Source organism: Salvelinus alpinus, chromosome 18 (genome assembly GCF_045679555.1).
Source record: "Salvelinus alpinus chromosome 18, SLU_Salpinus.1, whole genome shotgun sequence".
NCBI lineage: Eukaryota > Metazoa > Chordata > Actinopteri > Salmoniformes > Salmonidae > Salvelinus > Salvelinus alpinus.
In genome coordinates, this window is record NC_092103.1 from 29,350,228 (window position 1) to 29,373,280 (window position 23,053).

The following is a 23,053-nucleotide window of genomic DNA, read 5'->3' on the forward strand; positions in this document are numbered from 1 at the left end:
TTTTACCTGGAACGAAAAGGGTTCTTCAAAGGGTTCTAGATATCACCTTTGTTTCTAAGAGTGTGGAACAAAATGTGCTTTTCGTGTCTTTATACTTCATATTTAGAAACATAAAACAGTAATGTTTTCCCCATTTCGCTTTATTTGATTAAAAACCAAGCATAGTCTATCCTCCTCTCAATGAAGGCTCTATTCTTTTTGTATTGCCCAATGTAATCAAGTAGGCTAGTCAAGACCATTGATAAAGAAATACATCTTACTCACCAAAGCTTTCAGTTTTAAAATCTAAGTTGGAGAGGAGCAAAACAGTGAGCTGACGTTCCCTTTTTACCTGGTATTGTAGGCAGCCTACGATATTTTAGCCGTGCTTTGAACGTGAGTAAAACCCCCTCCATGATGTAGGCTACATGTGTCCATGCCCATCATGAAACGAGAAATGGAAAGATGAGAACCTCGGCAAATACAGGTGAACCTCGTATTTAGAAGATATTTTCCTGTAACAATTGTTTATTTTTCATTTAATTTAATTAACACAAAACTTATTAGAATGATTAACTGTCCTGGCTTGGTAAGAACATCCGTGGCGCGCATGCAATGCAACTTCTGGAGAAGTGTGAATGCGATCTGTAAGATGGTTTGAAAATGTATACCAAACATTCTATTTGGGAGCAGTATAACGGTGAGGTACATCCTCCCTTTCTCTTCATATTGGATCGTTGTGTTTAGAATTTGATTAGAATTATTCACTCTCTTTTTAGGCCTTATCAATAATAAATTTAATCTCGTTTATTATTGACAACGTTTGACATGTCCATGCTTAGCCATAATGCAATTTACAGTAGGCCTAGCCCCTTTATCAGTGTGAATGCTATGTATTTACTGAATAAAAATATAAACACAACATACAACAATTTCAACGATTTCACTGGGTTACAGTTCATATAAGAAAATCAGTCAATTGAAATAAATTAATTAGGCCCTAATCTATGGATTTCATGTGACTGGGCATGGGCACAGCCATGGGTGGGCCTGCGAGGCCATAGGGAGCCAGGCCCACCCACTGGAGAGCCAGGCCCTGCCATTTACAATGGGTTTTCCCCGAAAAAGGGCTTTATTACAGACAGAAATACTACTCAATTTTATCAGCTGTCCGGGCAGCTGGTCTCAGACGATCCCGCAGGTAAAGAAGCTGGATGTGGAGGTCTTGGGCTGACATGGTTACATGGGTCTGCGGCTGGCATGGTTACACATGGTCTCTAAAACGACGAGACATCTGTGGCATTGTGCTGTGTGACAAAACTGCACAGTTTAGAGTGGCCTTTTATTGTCCCCAACACAAGGTGCACCTGTGTAATGATCAGGCTGTTTAATCAGCTTGTTGATATGCCACACCTGTCAGGTGGATGGATTATCTTGGTGAAGGACAAATCCTCACTAACAGGGATGGAAACAAATCTGTGCACAACATTTTTAGAAATAAAATATTTGTGTGTATGGAACATTTCTGGGATCTTTTATTTCAGCTCATGAAACATGGGACCAACACTTGACATGTTTATATTTTTGTTGAGTATATATACACTACATGACCAAAAGTATGTGGACACCTGTTCGTCAAACATCTCATTCCAATATCATGGGCATTAATATGGAGTTGGTCCCCCCTTTGGTGCTATAATAGCTTCCACTCTTCTGGGAAGACTTTCCACTAAATGTTTCCACTTAAAGATTTCCCTTCACTGGAACTAAGGGGCCTAGCCCGAACCATGAACAACATCCCCAGACCATTATTCCTCTTCCACTAAACTTCCCAATTGGCACTATGTATTCGGGCAGGTGGTGTTCTCCTGACAGGGCATCCGCCAAACCCAGATTCGTCCGTTGGACTGCCAGATAGTGAAACGTGATTCATAACTCCAGAGAACGATGCTCCAGAGTCCAATGGCTGCAAGCTTTCCACCACTCCAGCCGATGCTTGGCATTGCACATGAGGATCTTAGACTTGTGTGCGGCTGCTCGGCCATGGAAACCCATTTCATTAAGCTGCTGACTTTGCTTCCAATAGTAAGTGTTGCAACGCGCTTCAGGACTCGGCGGTCCCGTTCTGTGAGCTTGTGTGGTCTACCACTTCATGGCTGAGCCATTGCTGCTCCTATACGTTTCCACTTCTCAATAACAGCACTTACAGTTGACAGTGGCAGCTCTAGCAAGGCATACATTCCACAAACTGACTTGCTGGAAAGGTGGCATCCTATGACGGTGGCACGTTGAAAGTCACTGAGCTCTCCAGTAAGGCCATTTCACTGCCAATGTTTGTCTATGGAGATTGCATGGCTGTGTGCTCAATTTTATACACCTGTCAGCAACAGGTGTGGCTGAAATAGCCAATTCTACTAATTTTAAGAGGTGTCCACATACTTTTGTATATATAATGTATTTCCACATTGAAGCCATGCAATTACTAAGAACAACGTGGACTGCAAACAGTTTCAAGTGAACATATTTTGCAAAGATGGGATAGATCTACATTTTGTTCATGTGTTTCTATAACCTGTTTAACAAACTATAATGAACTAACATTGGAATTGGAGTTGATTCCAAGGCAATACATAAAATACCGTAAATACACAACTTGAAGCAACAGCATATTCAGCCATGGAGCTCGACTGATTTGCCAGTGAGGTGCCAAGCCTCGACACACCCACAACTTGTTAATTCTTAAAGACCCAGGCCTTTCACGCCAACGCCAGCAACTGTGCTGATAATTGTGCTTGTGAAAATAGCAACAACATTTCTGACACACCCCTGAACCTATAGCACTACCGCCCAGCACTTAGATTGACCATTGTATTAGGTTTGTTCAAATAGATTCCTACATCTGTATGGTAGTAGCTCCACTCATGAAAAACTAAAGATAGTCGTACAATCTATAAATGTTCCCAAAAATATAGTGGGTATTAAACAAGACTATTACATTATTGAGAACATATATACACTGAGTATACAAAACACGGAGAACACCTGTTATTTCCATGACATAGTGACCAGGTCAATCCAGGTGAAATCTATGATGTTACGTTGAAACAACGTTGATTCAACCAGTTTGTGCCCAGTGGGAGAGTTGCTGTCTCAGTAGTAAATGTAATCAAACATCAGTTATCAAAACTCACTGAATTCTTTGGATGAATCATTCTCAGCAGCTAGCAATCACAGGGTTGATCATTAATGAATTCACTGCACTGAAAACATATAGCTCATGTACACACTCACACACACGTTATGTTCTTCTATCCCCGTGGGGACCTAACATTCATTTCCATTCAAAATCCTATTTTCCCTCAAACCTAAACCTAAACCTTACCATAACCCTAACCTTAACCAGTAACCCTAACCTAAACTTCTAACCCTAAACCCTAAACCCAACCACTAACACACTTACCCCATGTTTAACCCTAACCCTAATTGTAACCCTAAATCTAAAACCTAAGCTTAAAATAGCCTTTGTCTTCATGTGCCCACGGGGGAGAATTTTCCTTGTTTTACTATTTGTGGGAACTTTTGGGGATTTTAGGTCCCCACAAGCAGTGGTGTAAAGTACTTAAGTAAAAATACTTTAAAGTACTACTTAAGTAGTTTTTGGTAGTATCTGTACTTTACTATTTATATTTTTGGGATGCCTTACTTTTACTTCACTACATTTCTAAAGAAAATAATGTACTTTTTACTCCAAACATTTTCCCTGACACCCAAAAGTACCTGTTACATTTTGACAGGAAAATGGTCCAATTCACACACGTATCAAGAGAACATCCCTGGACATCCCTACTGCCTCTGATCTGGCAGACTCACGAAAAACAAATGCTTCGTTTGTAAATGATGTCTGAGTGTTGGAGTGTGCCCCTGGCTATCTGCTAGATGCTATAGTGGTCCATCCAGTAGTGTACTTTAACCTCTGCAAAGAGGTCTGGACCTTTATGTGTTTACCCTATAACCACAGGGTTGCTGGTTCAAGCCCAGGTACTCCTCTTCCCCTATACACTAGCAATACCTGCCTGCCTTGTCAGTAGAGCAAAGGAGCACTGTATGACATAACACTGTGGTGAATACATCTCTGACTGCTCAACATTTGAGTCCTGTGAGCACTGGGCTGGAACTGAATGACAAGCAGTCAGGCTTTAAAACTGCTGAACAAACCCAATTACAGTACTTTCCTGAGAGATGCTCAGAGGAGGATGACACAATACAGCGTGACTGACTACACAGCACAACACAACAGCAGAAATGTGTGTGTGTGTGTGTGTGTGCGCACTCGCACTTGTGTTTGTGTGAAATACAGCAACATTAACCAAAGTGTTCCTTTCACAACTGCCTTACAGAGCCCCTGACACAGCAGCGTTAGCCCCGAGGCACCAGCCTTTATAAGACGCTCTGGTAAAAAATGATGTTACACCAGCTACTTTAAGACCTGACCTGAGGTTGGGTAATATTATGTGGGTTTCCCATAGAATTGGCAAGTAAGTCTAAGAAAGGATATACCTGCATTGCTTTGGATTAAGATGTCTATTCAATTGCACAGATTGTTACAAATAATGTAGATTGAGATCGATCTATGTTGGAATTCAGAGGTATAGATAAGTTGATGCTCTTCCTGCGTACTTGCATTCGTGCATAGGCACACACATGTGTATGTAGAGGGCAGTCCCAGGCTCCCAGACCTTGTTCTATCCCCCATTAGTTTCCACGGTAATGTGGAGTGACATTTAAGTGTGTCACAGTGGACCCCCAAGCAGCACTTCCCCTTGATAACCATGGTAACAGGGTTATTTGCTTTAATCAAAGAGAATTTATTTAGAAACCCCAGCAGACCTGAGCCTTATCGCCTACTCTGGAGAACACCTTCAAGGACTGGAGAAGGACAACAGGAATGAACATATGCAAGCATGCACAAACGTACATATACACACACAAACTCACACACAAGAACGACAATGAAGGACGCTCCTTCTCTGAAAGGACAACACGTATACATGTGTGAGCATGTTTGAGCGTGTGTTTGTGTTACCCATAGAGATGGAAGGTTCTGTATTGTCCTTTTCCTTTGTTCCTGCCTTGAATATGTTCTTGGAATCACACACACATACTCACACACAAAGATGTTCCGTTTCTGTGTTTTGTGCTCAGAGACACCACACAACTTTTGCATCAATCTATAGAGACAGGGAACTATCACAACACAATAGAAAATTGAAACTGCAATGAGAAGACAAACAGAAAACTGAACAATAGAAATAAACAGGAATGTATTATTCATGTTCAAAACAAATAAAAACACAGTCCTCAAAGTGAGCAGCATCACTGGGTCTAGTGCTGTTCTTGAGTGGACCACAAAGTGATTGAGTCTTCATTTTGACCTCATACTCTAAATGCAGCCTTGGGTCCCGAGTGATCTAGTCTCAGAGGGAATTTCAGGAGTGCATGGGGATTGAACCAGCAACCCTGTGATTTAAAGGTTCAAACCTCTTGGCAGCCTGGAGTCTTCCATCTAATAGACTTAGATAACAGGAGGCTATACAGAACGTTGTTGACTCCCATGGCGTGTATTTGTTATAACATAGAAGTGTGCTTGGGGAGTTGGAGTTGTGTGTTATACGACATTGAAGAGCTCCATACCACTGCTGTGTTTAGAATGTGACAGCAGCTATGTATTACGTAACCTGGTTAAATAATGAAAACCCCATCCTGTGAGATACGCACTTTTCAACTGGCAAGGCGGTCATGGGACTGTGTCCAAACAGACACACACGGGCATGCCCACATGCACACATACACTGTTTACATTTACACATACACATAACATTGAGGAGATCTTTTGACTTTGAAACAGGGGTAATTGTTGGGGCACGTTTGGCAGAAGATTCAGTGGTGTAGACTGCTTTACTTGCTGATATTTCACGATATTCCATGGCCGTCTCAGTCAATGGATCCCAACCCAATTGAACACTTATGGGATATTCTAGAGTGGCGCTTGTGACAGTGTATTCCACCACCATCAGGACGCAGACACCAAATTGCTCGTGGAAGAATGGTGTCGCATCCTTCCAATAGAGTTTCAGACAATTGTAGAATCTACATTATGGCAAGGCTCTTTGAAGCTGCTCTGGCGGCTCGTGGTGGCCTAACGCCCTATTAAAATGCTGGTGTTTCATTTACAGTGCATTCGGAAAGTATTCAGACCCTTTGACTTTTTGGATTATATTGTTTTTTCCCCTCATCGATCTACACACAAGATCCCCTAATGACAAAGCAAAAACTGGTTTTTAGAAATTTTTGCAAATGTATGAAAACACAAAACTGAAATATCACATTTACATAAGTATTCAGACCTTTACTCAGTACTTTGTTGAAGCCCCTTTGGCAGCGATTACAGCCTCGAGTCTTCTTGGTTATGACGCTACAAGCTTGGCACACCTGTATTTGGGGAGTTTCTCCCATTCTTCTCTGCAGATGCTCTCAAGCTCTGTCAGGTTGGATGGGGAGCATCACTGCACAGCTATTTTCAAGTCTCTCCAGAGATGTTCGATCGGGTTCAAGTCTGGGCTCTGGCTGGGCCACTCATGGACATTCAGAGATGTGTCCCAAAGCCACTCCTGCATTGTCCTAGCTGTGTGCATAGGGTAGTTGTCCTGTTGGAAGGTGAACCTTTGCCCCAGTCTGAGGTCCTGAGTGCTCTGGAGCAGGTTTTCATCAAGGATATCTCTGTACTTTGCTCCATTTGTCTTTCCCCCGATCCTGACTGGTCACCCAATCCCTGCCGCTGAAAAACATCCCCACAGCATGATGCTGCCACCACCATGCTTCACTTTAGAGATGGAGCCAGGTTTTCTCCAGACGTGAAGCTTGGCATTAAGGCCAAAGAGTCCAATCTTGGTTTCATCAGACAAGATAATCTTATTTCCCATGATCTGAGAGTCCTTTAGGTATCTTTTGGCAAACTCCAAGTGGGTTGTCATATGCCTTTTACTGAGGAGTGGCTTCCATCTGGCCACCCTACCATAAAGGCCTGATTGGTGGAGTTCTGCAGATATGGTTGTCCTTCTGGAAGGTTCTCCCATCTCCACAGAGGGACTCTGGACCTCTGTCAGAGTGACCATCGGGTTCTTGGTCACCTCCCTGACCAAGGACCTTCTCCCCTGATTGCTCAGTTTGGCCGGCGGCCAGCTTTAGGAAGTCTTGGTGATTCCAAACTTCTTCCATTTAAGAAGTATGGAGGCCACTGTGTTCTTGCGGATCTTCAATACTGCAGAAATGTTTTGGTACCCTTCCGCAGATCTGTGCCTCGACACAATCCTGTTTCGGATCTCTACGGACAATTCCTTCGACCTCTTGGCTTGTTCAATTGTTCAACCTTATTAAGACAGGTGTGTGCCTTTCCAAATTATGTCCAATTTGAGCTCAATTTCAAGTCTCATAACAAAGGGTCTGAATAATTATGTAAATAAGGTATTTCTGTTTAGAATTTTTTATAAATTTGCAAAAATGTAAAAAAAAAAGTTTTCGCTTTTTCATGGGATATGGAATATTGTGTGGGATATATATGGGATATTGTGTGTAGATTGATGAGGAAAAATGTAATTTAATCAATTTTAGAATAAGGCTCTAACGTAACAAAATGTGGAGAAAGTCAAGTGGTCTGAATACTTTCTGAATGCATTGTATTTTGGCAGTTACCTGTAGGTCACTCTCTTTTTGATTTTCCCATTAATAATCATTTGGTGGATGCTTATATTTGTCCTATTTCACACATGTACATGGGTGAAATAATATGTGTGAATTGGAAATGTGTTTTTTGCATATCCCAACAGTCCCTGAGACACCATCAGAAAGTGGGGTCATGGCAACGGTCTGCCATTATCAACAGCAAACCTGGTGCAATTAGGGTTAAGTGTCTTGGTCATGGGCACATCGACAGATTTTTCACCTCGTCGGCTCAGGGATTCGAACTAACAACCTTTTGGTCTCTGGCCCAACGCTTTAACTGCTAGGCGACCTGCAGTCTTTTGTTTACAAAATGTAGTCAGTCAATACAATGTTTTTTCTAAATATGGTATACTGTACACTGAGTGTACAAAACATTAGGAACACCTTCCTAATATTGAGTTGCACCCCCTTTTACCCTCAATTCGTTAGGGCATGGACTCTACAAGGTGTCAAAATCGTTCCACAGGGATGCTGCCCATGTTGATTCCAATGCTTCCCACAGTTGTTTCAAGTTGGCTGGATGTCCTTTGATTGGTGGACCAGTCTTGATGTACACGGGAAACTGTGTTGCAGTTCTTAGCACACTTAACCGGTGCCCCTGGAACCTACTACCATACCCTGTTCAAAGGCACTTAAAACTGTTGTCTTGTCCATTCACCCTCTGAATGGCACACATACACAATCCATGTCTCAAGGCTTAAATATCCTTCTTTAACCTGTCTCCTCCCCTTCATCTACACTGATTGAAGTGGATTTAACAGTAAGGGATCATATACTGTAGCTTTCACCTGGATTCACCTGGTCAGTCTATGTCATGGAAAGAGCAGGTGTTCCTAATGTTTTGTACACTCAGTGTACACTTTAGATTTAGAATGTATTCAATGTTTTTACATTACTCCAGCCTAAATAAATAAATAATTATGGATTAGTTGGTTCACACAGAATTGGAGAATGTGTATTCATAGGCATGCACTCTGTAAACCTTGCATGCACACAGAGAGAGAGAGAGAGAGAGAGAGAGAGAGAGAGAGAGAGAGAGAGAGAGAGAGAGAGAGAGCGAGAGAGAGAGAAAGAGTGTGAATTTATCTCATATATATAAAAAAACATTAGTGATTTCCTCTGTTCCAGTAAAACCCTTAGGCCACTACACTACACACACACCAGTGTTTCCCCTATATTCATTTAGTAGATGTATGCCCCAGGAAGACCCCATCTGCCACACCCACCCCCTCCCTGCAGACTATATCTAACCCAATGAATTACATTACTGAGGCCTTGGTCACATCAACAACCCATTCCATACACATTTCATATTTAACTTTTCATGTGTTTATATTAATTTCATACTTATATAAAAACATAAATGTTAATTTCTGATTCTCAAAACAACACACCCTGAGAGCGGGTTGGTTCCTTTAAAAGACATCCTCCGTAGTGTATGAGTTTATGACAGAGGCCGGACAGCTGGACCAACTGCCTTCACACACTACAAGTTCTAGAACACAGAGAACTCTGGGAACACATTCTACTGCACATGCTCCTGCCCACTTTGTGTCATTGCAGTGGACCGTACCAGTTGATCATGGACACACTCTGTCCTTGTAGTTCATAGTGGCCAGTCACAAGACTACAGGTAATGGCTTTGGGTAGCAGTTACCCAGCCAGCCAATAGAATCAACAGAGTGTAACCTTCCTTTCATTCTATATTTACATTTTAGTCATTTAGCAGACGCTCTTAACCAGAGCCAATTACAGAGGAACAACAAGAGCAGTGTGATACTGTCATTTGAGCAACATGTCCTCATGACTGATGGCCCTGTTTTGTGCCAATCGCTAAACAAGCTGTAAAGGTGTTTGCTTTTTCTCAGACAGATTGCATTACCTTCCTCCTCTTCCACTGCCCCTCAATGTGTACATCAGAGCACGTTCATCTATTCCAGAATTACTAAGTTCAGCATTTTTCTTATCAGATCGAACAAAATGTTCAACAAAGGACAGACTCAAAACTTTGTCTGTGGTTCCCTGCACAGGTAAACTAAAATATGTCTTTAAATTACATCCAGTAAGTCCTCTTGGTGTCTCTACACAGTACCTACTCTAGAAGAACGACCCCTTGGTGTCTCTACACAGTATCTACTCTAGAAGATCGTCCCCTTGGTGTCTCTACATAGTATCTACTCTAGAAGAATGTTCCCTTGGTGTCTCTACACAGTATCTCCTCTAGAAGATCGTCCCTTTGGTGTCTCTACACAGTATCTACTCTAGAAGAACGTCACCTTGGTGTCTCTACACAGTATCTACTCTAGAAGAACATCCCCTTGGTGTCTCTACACAGTATCTACTCTAGAAGAATGTCCCCTTGGTGTCTCTACACAGTGTTTAGCTTGCCAATGACAATGGAGTAGGCAAAAGCACAAACAGAGACCAGGATAACACAGTATCTACTCTAGAAGAACGTCCCCTTGGTGTCTCTACACAGTATCCACTCTAGAAGAACGTCCCCTTTGTGTCTCTACACATTATACACTCTAGAAGAATGTCCCCTTGGTTTCTCTACACAGTATCCACTCTTGAAGAACGTCCCCTTGGTTTCTCTACACAGTATCCACTCTAGAAGAATGTCCCCTTGGTGTCTCTGCACAGTATCTACTCTAGAAGAACATCACCGTGGTGTCTCTGCACAGTATCTACTCTAGAAGAACGTCCCCTTGGTGTCTCTACACAGTATCTACTCTACAAGAACGTCCCATTGGTGTCTCTACACAGTATCTACTCTAGAATAAACGTCCCATTGGTGTCTCTACACAGTATCTACTCTACAAGAACGTCCCATTGGTGTCTCTACACAGTATCTACTCTACAAGAACGTCCCATTGGTGTCTCTACACAGTATCTACTCTAGAAGAACGTCACCGTGGTGTCTCTGCACAGTATCTACTCTAGAAGAACGTCACCGTGGTGTCTCTGCACAGTATCTACTCTAGAAGAACGTCCCCTTGGTGTCTCTACACAGTATCTACTCTACAAGAACGTCCCATTGGTGTCTCTACACAGTATCTACTCTAGAATAAACGTCCCATTGGTGTCTCTACACAGTATCTACTCTAGAATAAACGTCCCCTTGGTGTCTCTACACAGTGGCCGTGTACGAATACCAATACTTACGTCCTAAATAGTAGGCCATTTGACTACGCAATAAAAGAAAGTTTAATAGAATGCAACATTTCAAAAATCGAGTATACTTCAATTAAATGCCATGATGTAATGTTCAAATGTAGGCTAAAGGTGGTTTACGGTCAGTCTATTGACATGTCTGTAGAAAATTGTCGTAGCGACAGCATGAGCATTCTATTGTCGTCCAACATCAAACTTGTCGGTTGTCGTTATGAAAAGGAAAATCAGCAGTCCGGTGCACCATATAGCATACAGTTCCTTCTCTATTTTATCACCAATAAACCCATCAGTTTAAAAATGAATTCAGTAAATGTCAAGCTAGCAAGCAAGGTAACTAAAAGCAATTTTCTAAACAATGTTTTGATTCATTGCTAGCTGGCTAGCCAGTTCAAATAATGACCAGAGTATAGCTGACAATGTCTTAAAGGTGCAATATGCAGAAATTGCTCCTCCATTTCCTGGTTGTTAAGATTTGAATAGTTTGCCTAATTTCAGTTTCAGTGGCAAAACAAGCAATGTAGAGAATCATGTAACATCTGTATCCACTCTACAAGAACATCCACTTGATGTCCTTACACAGTATCCACTCTACAAGAACATCCACTTGATGTCCTTACACAGTATCCACTCTACAAGAACATCCACTTGATGTCCTTACACAGTATCCACTCTACAAGAACATCCACTTAATGTCCTTACACAGTAAACACTCTACATGAACATCCACTTGATGTCCTTACATAGTGTCCACACTAGAAGAACGTCCCCTTGGTGTCCCTACAGAGGATCTTCTTGAAGGCCTTCCTGAAGTCCTGGTTGAAGATGGTGTATATGACGGGATTCAGACAGGAGTTGCAGTAGCCGATCCAGAAGAAGAACGTGAAGAGGGGAGCAGGGACCAAGCAGGTCTCAGGAAAGATGGCCTTCAGCGAGTAGGAGAAGAAGAAAGGGAACCAACAGATGACAAACACTCCGATCACCACGGCCAGGACAAACGTGAAGCGCTTCTCTCGGTTTACCATGGCCCTGCGCCGAGACATAGGAGTGGCCTGTGGCTTCACCGGCCTATCAGAGGCCAGCACTGTACCTGTGGGTGTGGCTACAGTATTTTTGAACTTGTGAGAGGTCAGAGAAGAGGGACGTGCTCCTCCAGACTTTGATCCTCCATTATTCTTAACTGTCCCTTTCACTCCCCCTCTCCCTCCCTTTCCTCTTCCCCCCGTCTCTGCCTCGGAGCCAGAGCTGAAGCTGTCATCATTGGGGGTGTCTCTATGGTTCTCCTCCTGTCTCTCACCCTGTCTGTGGGTCTCCTCATGTTGGCTATCTGGAGAGAGGAGTGTGAGGGAGAGAGCTACGGTGGGTGAGGTAGGCTGGGGTGAGGTGGGGACAGGATTTGGTAAAGACGTCTGGGGTTGACTCTTCGCCTGGGTCTCACTCTGGGGAGGAGGAGACGAGGGGGAGGAGACAGGGAGACTCTTCAGAGGTACGGCGTCCGTAGATTGTCTGTCTGCTTTCCCTCCCTCCCCTTTGTGGTTCTGTGGTTGGCTGAGAGGCTTGGGTTGGGGGATGATGACAGGTCCCGGTGCGGGAGGTGTGGGGTTGCTAGGAGGGTTGCTAGACATGTTGCCAGGGGTTTTGTTAGGGTTGGGTTTCTCCCCTGGCAGACATCTTGTGTGTTGCTTGGCAATCTGGTAGATCCTGATGTAGACCCCGATCATGATGAGACACGGGGCGAAGAACGATCCAATGGTGGAGTAGAGAATATACCAACGCTCGTTGTTCAGCTCACACACCTCCACCCCTCCCTTGCTCTTATCCAGGGAGAGGAGAGGAGGGAAGGAGATGACGGCCGAGAGAAGCCAGACAACCACGATGACCGCCTTGATGCGTGCTGGCGTCCGTTGGATGCCATAGGACACGGGCCGGGAGATGGACAGGTAGCGGTCCAATGAGATGGCACACAGGTGGGCAATGGAGGACGTGCAGAAGAAGACGTCCAACGCCAGGTAGATCTCACACCACAGTGAGCGGAACGCCCAGTAACCCTGCAGCTCATTGGCCAGTGAGAAGGGGATGATGAGGGTAGCGACTAGGATGTCGGCTGCGGCCAGGGAGACAAGGAAAAGGTTCTGTGGGCCATGGAGTGAGCGTGAGGTGAGCACTGCAATGATGACCAAGATGTTGCCGACGATGGTGAGGATCATCATGAGGGTGATCGCTATTGCGAATAACGCAGTGGCCTCTGGGGAATAGGGTGGGATTCGAGGTGCTGTCTGGTTGTAGGGGGCAGATCCGGTGGTGACACTGAGGTTCAGGTTGGTAATCACATTTACCCCTGGCGCTGACAGGCATGTAACTTTTGGGGCTGCAGCCATGGCGACGCCAGCAGGAGCACATAGATTGGAGAAAATTCAGAAACTCACGGGGACCATGAAGTATGTTTGGAGTGAGTGAAAGTGAAGGTGAAAAAATGTATATATAGGTTTCTGTTATCTGCTACCTTAATCCCTTGAGGAAGACTCGTTGTCCAGTGAGAGTGCAGCAAAGAGGGGGGCTCTAACGCAGAAACAGAGACATGGCTGATGGGCTCAAGAGGCATCCCCTTAGAACTTTACGCACGAGATGATTGAATTAAAATGAGAGAAAGAGAAAAAGCGTGTGCTGCTTTGTCAAATACACTGACAAGTTGTCCAGTGTAAAACAGATCATTTTACTCCTCCAGTCACGCACTCTCTTTTCATGTCTCTTTTCAACACTCAGGTGAGTAAAGATCCACGAAATGGTTATTGGATATTCAATGAAAGAAAAATAAATAATAATCTCATCCAATCATTCAATGAAATGAATAAATATATTTGAACTCACACACACACCGCTGATGCTTGGATAGTTATTCTTCTGGGGGAAATTATTAATTGCTTCAACAAATGCTGAAAAAATGTGTCATTCAAACATAGTGCTTCGAACAGTAATAGTCATTCAGGCAATCCATAGACCGTGCTCGATGTAAATTAAATGCACTGAAGTAAAACATTCATAATTATACCATGAAATCGGAACACCCCTAATCCCACCAGCGTAATGATGTCAGTCATGGCCCAGAGACGCACGGGATGATACTTGAGCGGATAAAATGCCTTTTAAAAAGTTGCTATTCATATTCGTAGAGTAACCATATAACGCAATAGCGGCGACTTCAGTTTAAAGACGTAAAAAGTAATCCAACAATCTGCGTTCCTCAGCTTCCATCTGTCCAAAAGTGGCGAAACGAGACCCGCGCTGAGCTCTCATCGTCAACAGATAAGGGATGGGTCCGAGAAGACTTCAGCCACAAACATCAAAATAGTTCATTCAATTGTAGAATAAAAAAATAACATATTCCTTCATTTTTCTTTCGTGGTGTTTGATAGGATATATGCTTTATAGTTCATTTGAGTGCTGTCAAAGTCGTTTAACTAAAAAGGGTAATGTCAACACTTCACTGATTACATGGTGATAATGTCATAACTATTATCACCATGATAGTGATTTATTCCTCTATTGTTTTTTCCAGTTTCTGATTGTGAGCAACTCGACTAGGTCCACTTTCTATCCATGACTCACGGATAACAACGTCCTTTCCCCTTCAATACTGGTTGAATAATGGCCATCTGTTGCACATCCCGTTTGTTGTTTAGATCTTGTTCTGTTTTGTAGCGATAGTAGCAGGTTACTTTTCCTTTGACAAAGACCCACTAGCTCGGCGTCCTGTCCGACTGAGCCCCGTTAACGGCCCGGGTCGGGTAAATAACCGCGCCTCATTCTCAGCCCCGGGAGTGACATCACGCAGCGTAAGGCAGCGGACCCTCTGACGGTCACGGAGACATACTAACTCAGTACACTCCACACTAACACTCACTATACACACACACGCCTACGATGCCAATTCAACTCATTCAAACTCTATTCAAAGTGCATTTCAATAAACTCCAACAGACACAACACATTACTACAAGCCAGTATCCAAACACATCGTCAAAACCAGTACAAGACAGACAGCCTGTTGAGGTGAATAGACGTGATAAGCTGGCTGATGTAACGGGCAGGCAGAACCATTCGTCGTTTACTGGACCAGGACATGAGCAATTGACAACAAAGAGAAGACACACACAAGGTCTTGGGTAAGGATAGTTTATATTCAAAGAGCAATGATACAGTGTAGTGCCGGGGAACTCTGTAAGCATGAAGCACGAAGACAATGACCATGGCAAATTTCCCCTAAGGGACAAAATAATGAATATACCTCACAAAGTAAAATCATTTTTAAATATACATAAATTATAGGCCTAAATTATAAATCCCGTAGACATCGCTCCTCAAATTTCGCAATGATAGACAATAATATTGGTTATTATGCTAAATAAACTCAAATGTAACCTTCTATAAGGTACCCCCAGGCACCTGTTCAATTTTCCTTCTGCCCGTCTGTTTTTATGCTGGTGCTCCTCTGCCTCTTAGTGGCGGCAGCAGGCTCCTGCAGCCTCGGAGACAGCGTGGAAGACGGGATTCCAGCAGGCTCCTGCAGCCTCGGAGACAGCGTGGAAGACGGGATTCCAGCAGGCTCCTGCAGCCTCGGAGACAGCGTGGAAGACGGGATTCCAGCAGGCTCCTGCAGCCTCGGAGACAGCGTGGAAGACGGGATTCCAGCAGGCTCCTGCAGCCTCGGAGACAGCGTGGAAGACGGGATTCCAGCAGGCTCCTGCAGCCTCGGAGACAGCGTGGAAGACGGGATTCCAGCAGGCTCCTGCAGCCTCGGAGACAGCGTGGAAGACGGGATTCCAGCAGGCTCCTGCAGCCTCGGAGACAGCGTGGAAGACGGGATTCCAGCAGGCTCCTGCAGCCTCGGAGACAGCGTGGAAGACGGGATTCCAGCAGGCTCCTGCAGCCTCGGAGACAGCGTGGAAGACGGGATTCCAGCAGGCTCCTGCAGCCTCGGAGACAGCGTGGAAGACGGGATTCCAGCGGGATCTCATATACTATACGTAACATAGAAAAAGTAAAACCGGGACAACCAACTTAGTATGATATGTTAAGTTTTGTATAGTTACATAAGACAGATGGTTACTTAAGGCAAAAAGAACGTAGGGTGGTTGCTCGGTCGGGGTGGGCGTATAACGCGAACGTCTAGCAACCTAAAGGTTGCGAGTTCCAATTTCATCACGGACAACTTTAGCGTTTTATCAACTTTTCAACTACACTGAACAAAAATATGAACGCAACATGCAACAATTTCAAAGATTTTACCGAGTTACGGGTTTATATAAGGAAATCATTCACTTGAAAGAAATTAATTTGCCCCTAATCTACGAATTTCATATGCATCTGTTGGTCACCGATAGTTAAAAAAAAAGTAGGGGCGTGGAAACCAGTCAGTATCTGGTGTGACCACAATTTTCCTAATGCAGCGCGACATTACATCTCCTTCGCATAGAGTTGATCAGACTGGTGATTGTGGTTTGTGGAATAATGTCCCTCTCTTCTTCAATGGCTGTGCGAAGTTGCTGTCATACAATTCGATCCAGAGCATCCAACGCATGCTAAATGGGTGACATGTCTAGTGAGTATGTAGGCCATGGAAGAACTGGGACATTTTCAGCTTCCAGGAATTTAGTCCAGATCCTTTCGACATGGGGCCATCCGTGCATTATCATCATACTGAAACACGAGGTGATGGCAGCAGATGAATGGCACGACAATGGGCCTCAGGATCTCATCATGTATCTCTGTGCATTCAAATTGCCATAGACAACATGCAACTGTGTTCATTGTCCATAGCTTATGCCTACCCATACCATAACCCCACCACCACCATGGGACACTTGGTTCACAACATTGACACCGCTCACCCACACCACGCCATACATAGTGTCTGCAATCTGACCGGTACAGTTGAAAGAGGGATTCAACCTTGAAGGGGAGCATTTGCCCACTGAAGATGATTACGATGCCAAACTGCAGTCAGGTCTAGACCCTGGTGTGGACGACGAGCACATAGATGAGCATCCCTGAGTTTCTGACAGTTTGTGCATAAATTATTTGGTTTTGTGTAAACCCACAGTTTCATCAGCTGTCTGGGTGGCTGGTCTCAAACAATCCCGCAGGTGAAGAAGCCGGATGTGGAGGTCCTGGGCTGGCATGGTTACACATGGTCTGCGGTTGTGTGGTCGTTTGGACGTACTGCCAAATTCTTTAAAATGACATTGGAGGCGGCTTATGGTAGAGGAATTAACACAAGGTGCACCTGTGTAATGATCATGCTGTTTTATCAGCTTCTTGATATTCCACACCTGTCAGGTGGATGGATTATCTTGGCAAAGGAAAATTGCTCGCTAACAGGGATGTAAACAAATTTGTGCACAAAATGTGAGAAAATAAGCTTTTTGTTCAAATGGAAAATTCCTAAGATCTTTTATTTCAGCTCATGAAACATGGGACCAACACTTTACATGTTGCTTTTATATTTTTGTTCTCTATATATCCCAACTCCCAGTCACTTTTCAGTCATTTACATGCATATCTGCCTATACTAACATTCTTGCACACTCACACTAACACCCACCACATACACTCAAATACACACACCACAGGAGGTTGGTGGCACCTTAATTGGGGAGGACGGGCTTGTGGTAATGGCTGGAGCGTTATAGGTGGAATGGTATCAAATGCATCAATCACATCCAATTTCTGTAGTTCCTTCTTTAAAAGTTGCGAGTTTACACGGATGGACTTAGAGGTATCCAGTGTCAAGGCTTCATTGCTCCAGACCACCACAAGGGGGAGATAGAGCACTCATTATGCATTTGAGTCCCAAGGTTTTTATATGACAAATCATATCGAGTGTGATCGACGAATTTGACGTGAGACACCCGTTACTGGTGACTTTCTTCAGCAAAGATACCTGAGCAAACATTATGGGGGAAGGAAATGTAAGTAGTTATAACTTCATAATGAGTCAAGCAGAAAATGTACAATTGAGAGGAATATGTTAGGTAATGTAGAGACAAACGATTGTGCATATTTTTATGTCATAAAGTTAATTTACGAAAATCGCTATTTAGCAAGTTTTTTCCCAGTCATATCCAATCCAGGTGTATCAAACTCCATTCTTTGAATGATGCTGTGTCTGCATGTAGAACAATTATACACTTCAACAGTGTTTACCACTCCTGCTCCTGGGACATCAATGATTAAACATTGTAACTATGCAATAGACTAGAAACATGATTTAAGTGAAGGCTGATTTGTAATTCATATATACAGAATAAAAAACTGTACATTCTGCTAGCACGCCCACAAACATGCTGAATGAGGCATGGAAGAGAGCGAGGAACGAGATGGGAGTAACAATCCAGGCTCGAGTAACGAGATGGGAGTAACAATCCAGGCTATTTGCTCTGAGACTGGCATAATAATGTAATGAAACAAGCAGGAAGCAGGTTTCGAACCCTCAACATTCTAGCGCGAAGTCCAGCACACTATCGACTGTGCCCAAATGTATTAATTGGGGTTGGGGCCGACACTTTATCAATTGGAATCTTTAACGTGTGGAAAGGGAAAAAGTATTATTATTCATTTTTCACAAGCAGGATGGTCTATTAGCTGAACAATAGACTATTCAACCTTTACTAAATAATTGTCTAATAGCCGAGCTAGGTGTGAAACCCCCCCCCCCTCCCCAACTTGAGCTAGGTGTGAACCCCCTTCCAAACTTGCAACAAATCATTTGTATCTATCTTTCCACATCTACCTACACGCGTACCTACCTACACACAGTTAATGTTCTGATTTAAAAAAAATATATATATATAAACTCAGCAAAAAAAGAAACGTTCTCTCACTGTCAACTGCGTTTATTTTCAGCAAAATTAACGTGTAAATATTTGTATGAACATAACAAGATTCAACAACTGAGACATAAACTGAACACGTTTCACAGACATGTGACTAACCGAAATGGAATAATGTGTCCATGAACAAAGGGGGGGTCAAAATCAAATGTAACAGTCAATATCTGGTGTGGCCACCAGCTGCATTAAGGACTGCAGTGCATCTCCTCTTCATGGACTGCACCAGATTTGCCAGTTATTGCTGTGAGATGTTACCCCACTCTTCCACCAAGGCACCTGCAAGTTCCCGAACATTTCTGGGGGAAATGGCCATAGCCCTCACCCTCCGATCCAACAGGTCCCAGACGTGCTCAATGGGATTGAGATCCAAGCTTTTCGCTGGCCATGGCAGAACACTGACATTCCTGTCTTGCAGGAAATCACGCACAGAACGTGCAGTATGGCTGGTGGCATTGTCATGCTGGAGGGTCATGTCAGGATGAGCCTGCAGGAAGGGTACCACATGAGGGAGGAGGATGTCTTCCCTGTAACGCACAGCGTTGATTGCCTGCAATGACAACAAGCTCAGTTCGATGATGCTGTGACACAACGCCCCAGACCATGACGGACCCTCCACCTCCAAATCGATCCCGCTCCAGAGTACAAGCCTCGGTGTAACGCTCATTCCTTCGACGATAAACGTGAATCCGACCATCACCCCTGGTGAGACAAAACCGCGACTCGTCAATGAAGAGCACTTTTTGCCAGTCCTGTCTGGTCCAGCGACGGTGGGTTTGTGCCCGTAGGCGACGTTTTTGCCGGTGATGTCTGGTGAGGACCTTACAACAGGTCTACAAGCCCTCAGTCCAGCCTCTCTCAGCCCATTGCACTGATGGAGGGATTGGCGCTCCTGGTGTAACTCGGGCAGTTGTTGTTACCATCCTGTACCTGTCCCGCAGGTGTGATGTTCGAATGTACCGATCCTGTGCAGGTCATGTTACACGTGGTCTGCCAATGCAAGGACGTTCAGCTGTCCGTCCTGTCTCCCTGTAGAGCTGTCTTTGGCGTCTCACAGTACGGACATTGCAATTTATTGCCCTGACCACATCTGCAGTCCTCATGCCTCCTTGCAGCATGCCTAAGGCACGTTCACGCAGATGAGCAGGAACCCTGCGCATCTTTCTTTTGGTGTTCTTCAGAGTCAGTAGAAAGGCCTCTTTAGTGTCCTACGTTTTCATAACTGTGACATTAATTGTCTACCGTCTGTAAGCTGTTAGTGTCTTAACAACCGTTCCCCAGGTGCATGTTCATTAATTGTTTATGGTTCATTGAACAAGCATGGGAAACCGTGTTTAAATCCTTTACAACGAAGATCTGTGAAGTTATTTGGATTTTTACAAATGATCTTTGAAAGACAGGGTCCTGAAAAAAGGACGTTTCTTTTTTTGCTGAGTTCATATTGGTCATGGCTCCCGTTTGGCGCAGCAGTCTAAGGCACTGCATCTCGGTGCAAGAGGCTTTACTACAGTCCCTGGTTCGAATTCAGGCTGTATCACACACCCGGGTGACGCCAAACCCGGCGTCACCCGGGTTTGGCCAGGGTAGGCCTTCATTGTAAATAAGAATTTGTTCTTACCTGACTTGGCTAGTTAAATAAAGGTTCAATTTAAAAAAAACAGCTGGCGGCAACTGCAGTGCAATCAATAGGAGGTGAACAGTGGCTGGTGCTGAAAATATAGCTAACTTGTTATTATGCAAGTGTTGCACACCAACAGATGGAGAAAACCTACACCAGTCGAGCAATTCATTTCAACAATAATCTTCATTTTAATTTGACTTTACAAAACAGCAAGAGGGCTTAATTGGAGTCTATTTCTTCGGAGCCTAGACCTATATAAAATAACTTAACTGGCTGAGGTGGGCTATGAGGCTTAACAGCAAAATAGAAGTAGGATTTTTTGCAACTGGTCAAAAATGTAGTATCCTACATAAAACAATCATTTAAAGATAAAAAGTCTACACTTTCGAACTAAAACAATGTAACTAATAATTTAGTTAGTCAACTTGCAATGTATTTGATGCTTAAGTACTCTAAAGTGTTACATTTCTAACTCAAAACAACAGTACAGTACTTATTCAGCAACATATTTATGCTTTCGTTAATAAAATAAAATAACTAGAAAAAATACATTTAAATGTGGATGGTTTATATAAACTACATTTTAGTCGCACTTCCACCCAGCTCCACGACCACAGGTAAAACCTTGCTGAGATGATCAATGTATTTTTTGCATTGTTGTATCCTCAATTTCTCTAGCCAAAAAATCTTGATGGCCTTGACCAGTTCATCTTTGCTTGTCGGCTTGGCAGAGTTACCGATTAATGTTTTCAGTTGATTCCAAACAACCTCGATCGGGTTTAAATCAGAAGACCTACATGTAGAGATGAAAAAAATGTTAAAAAATGTTTTTTAGATATACTGTAGGCCTACAGAAGGTGTTGTAGGTCTTTTATTTATTTATTTTTATTGAACCTTTATTTTACTACATAAAGGTCTACTTGACCCAGTTTATGCCCTCATTTGCAATGCAAACCCGGGGCGGCAGTGTGTTTTGGGCCATTGTCTGCATTTGGAGAAGAAAAAAATTAATTTAGCCTAATGTAATATTCATATGTGTAAACATACTGAATTATAATTGGATGCATTTTACCGCCATATCATACTGTGTGCTATGATTGGTTAAGACCACCCAAATGGTTAAGTCATGGTCAGTTTGATCCTGGTTGGCGATACGTGAACATGCCAGTTATAGCTAGCTAATAAAGAACTACGTTAAGAAATATCCTGTAGTACTGCATTTTATTATTTTGTACAAAGTGTGCAAAACAAGACATGGTGTCAGAGTAAAAGGTCTTACAAGATGGATTTTTCTGGAGTTCCTTCACCTCGAATGGACTGGGAGTCTACAAACTTACCCGATGCATGGCGTAAGTACAAACAGCATGTGGAGCTAATGTTCATGGGTCCTCTGAGGGACAAAGGAGAAGTGCAGCTACTTGCTCCTCTGGATCGGTGAAAAAGGGAGAGATATTTACAACACATGGACACTTACCGAGGCTGAATCAAAGGTACTGAAAACATACTACGATCGTTTTGAAGCATATGTTGTGCCGAAGATCAATACGATATTCGCTATGTACAAATTCCATGAGAAAGTACAGGGAGCTAGCGAGTCTTTTGAACAGTTTGTGACAGAGCTGCGTCTGCTTGTGAAAGACTGTGATTATGCAAACAAGGATGAGATGGTCAGGGACCGTATTGTATTTGGAATACACTCACCGCGAGTGAGAGAGAAACTTTTGAATGTTGGGTCTGAGGTAACGCTGGACAAAGCTATCGACATAGCCAGATCTCACGAGCTAGCACTGGCTCAGATGAAAACCATTTCGCACGGCAGCACGAGCGCATCACGTGAACAAGCAGTGCATGCACTCAGGCAGACATCAAAGCACACCTCTGGTGCTCAGAGAGCGCGGTTTAGAACGGAGAGAGACATAACTCCAAAACAGAGCAACACAGACTCAAAACGCCCCAAAACATGTGGATATTGTGGATACGAAGTGCATGGCGAACAAGGAAATTGCCCAGCTAAAGGCAAACAGTGTACTAAAAATAGAAAATGGAGTGTGCAGAGCGTACTGTGGAAAAACAGTACACACAGTGAGTGAAGATGAAATGTCAATCAAAGAGTCAAACGCTGATGAACTGTTTATTGATTCAGTGACACAGAAAAGTAAAATATCAGAGACAGAACAAGCCTTTGCTGACTTTGAGATAGGAACACAAGGCACAAAGCTAAAGTTCAAACAGGGCTCCGGGCAGCCGAGCGGAAATGGAGGAAAACTCGCCTCCCTGCGGACCTGGCATCCTTTCACTCCCTCCTCTCTACATTCTCCTCTTCTGTCTCTGCTGCTAAAGCCACTTTCTACCACTCTAAATTCCAAGCATCTGCCTCTAACCCTAGGAAGCTCTTTGCCACCTTCTCCTCCCTCCTGAATCCTCCTCCCCCTCTTCCCCCCTCCTCCCTCTCTGCGGATGACTTCGTCAACCATTTTGAAAAGAAGGTCGACGACATCCGATCCTCGTTTGCTAAGTCAAACGACACCGCTGGTTCTGCTCACACTGCCCTACCCTGTGCTTTGACCTCTTTCTCCCCTCTCTCTCCAGATGAAATCTCGCGTCTTGTGACGGCCGG

The 23,053-nt window shown here is 43.7% G+C and overlaps 1 protein-coding gene across 1 annotated transcript; it reads right to left on the minus strand.

Annotated features, from left to right (window-relative positions):
- Nucleotides 1-1,497: 1,497 nt before the first annotated feature.
- On the minus strand, nt 1,498-14,956 carry LOC139544137 (alpha-2B adrenergic receptor-like). Its single transcript, XM_071350924.1, has one exon. The coding sequence runs from the start codon at nt 13,305-13,307 to the stop codon at nt 11,685-11,687; it is 1,623 nt and encodes a 540-aa protein (XP_071207025.1). The 5' UTR covers nt 13,308-14,956; the 3' UTR covers nt 1,498-11,684.
- Nucleotides 14,957-23,053: the final 8,097 nt, after the last annotated feature.

Coding starts and splice junctions, on each gene's coding strand:
- LOC139544137 (XM_071350924.1), bottom strand. CDS start 13,307: ATGGCTGCAGCCCCAAAAGTTACATGCCTGTCAGCGCCAGGGGTAAAT.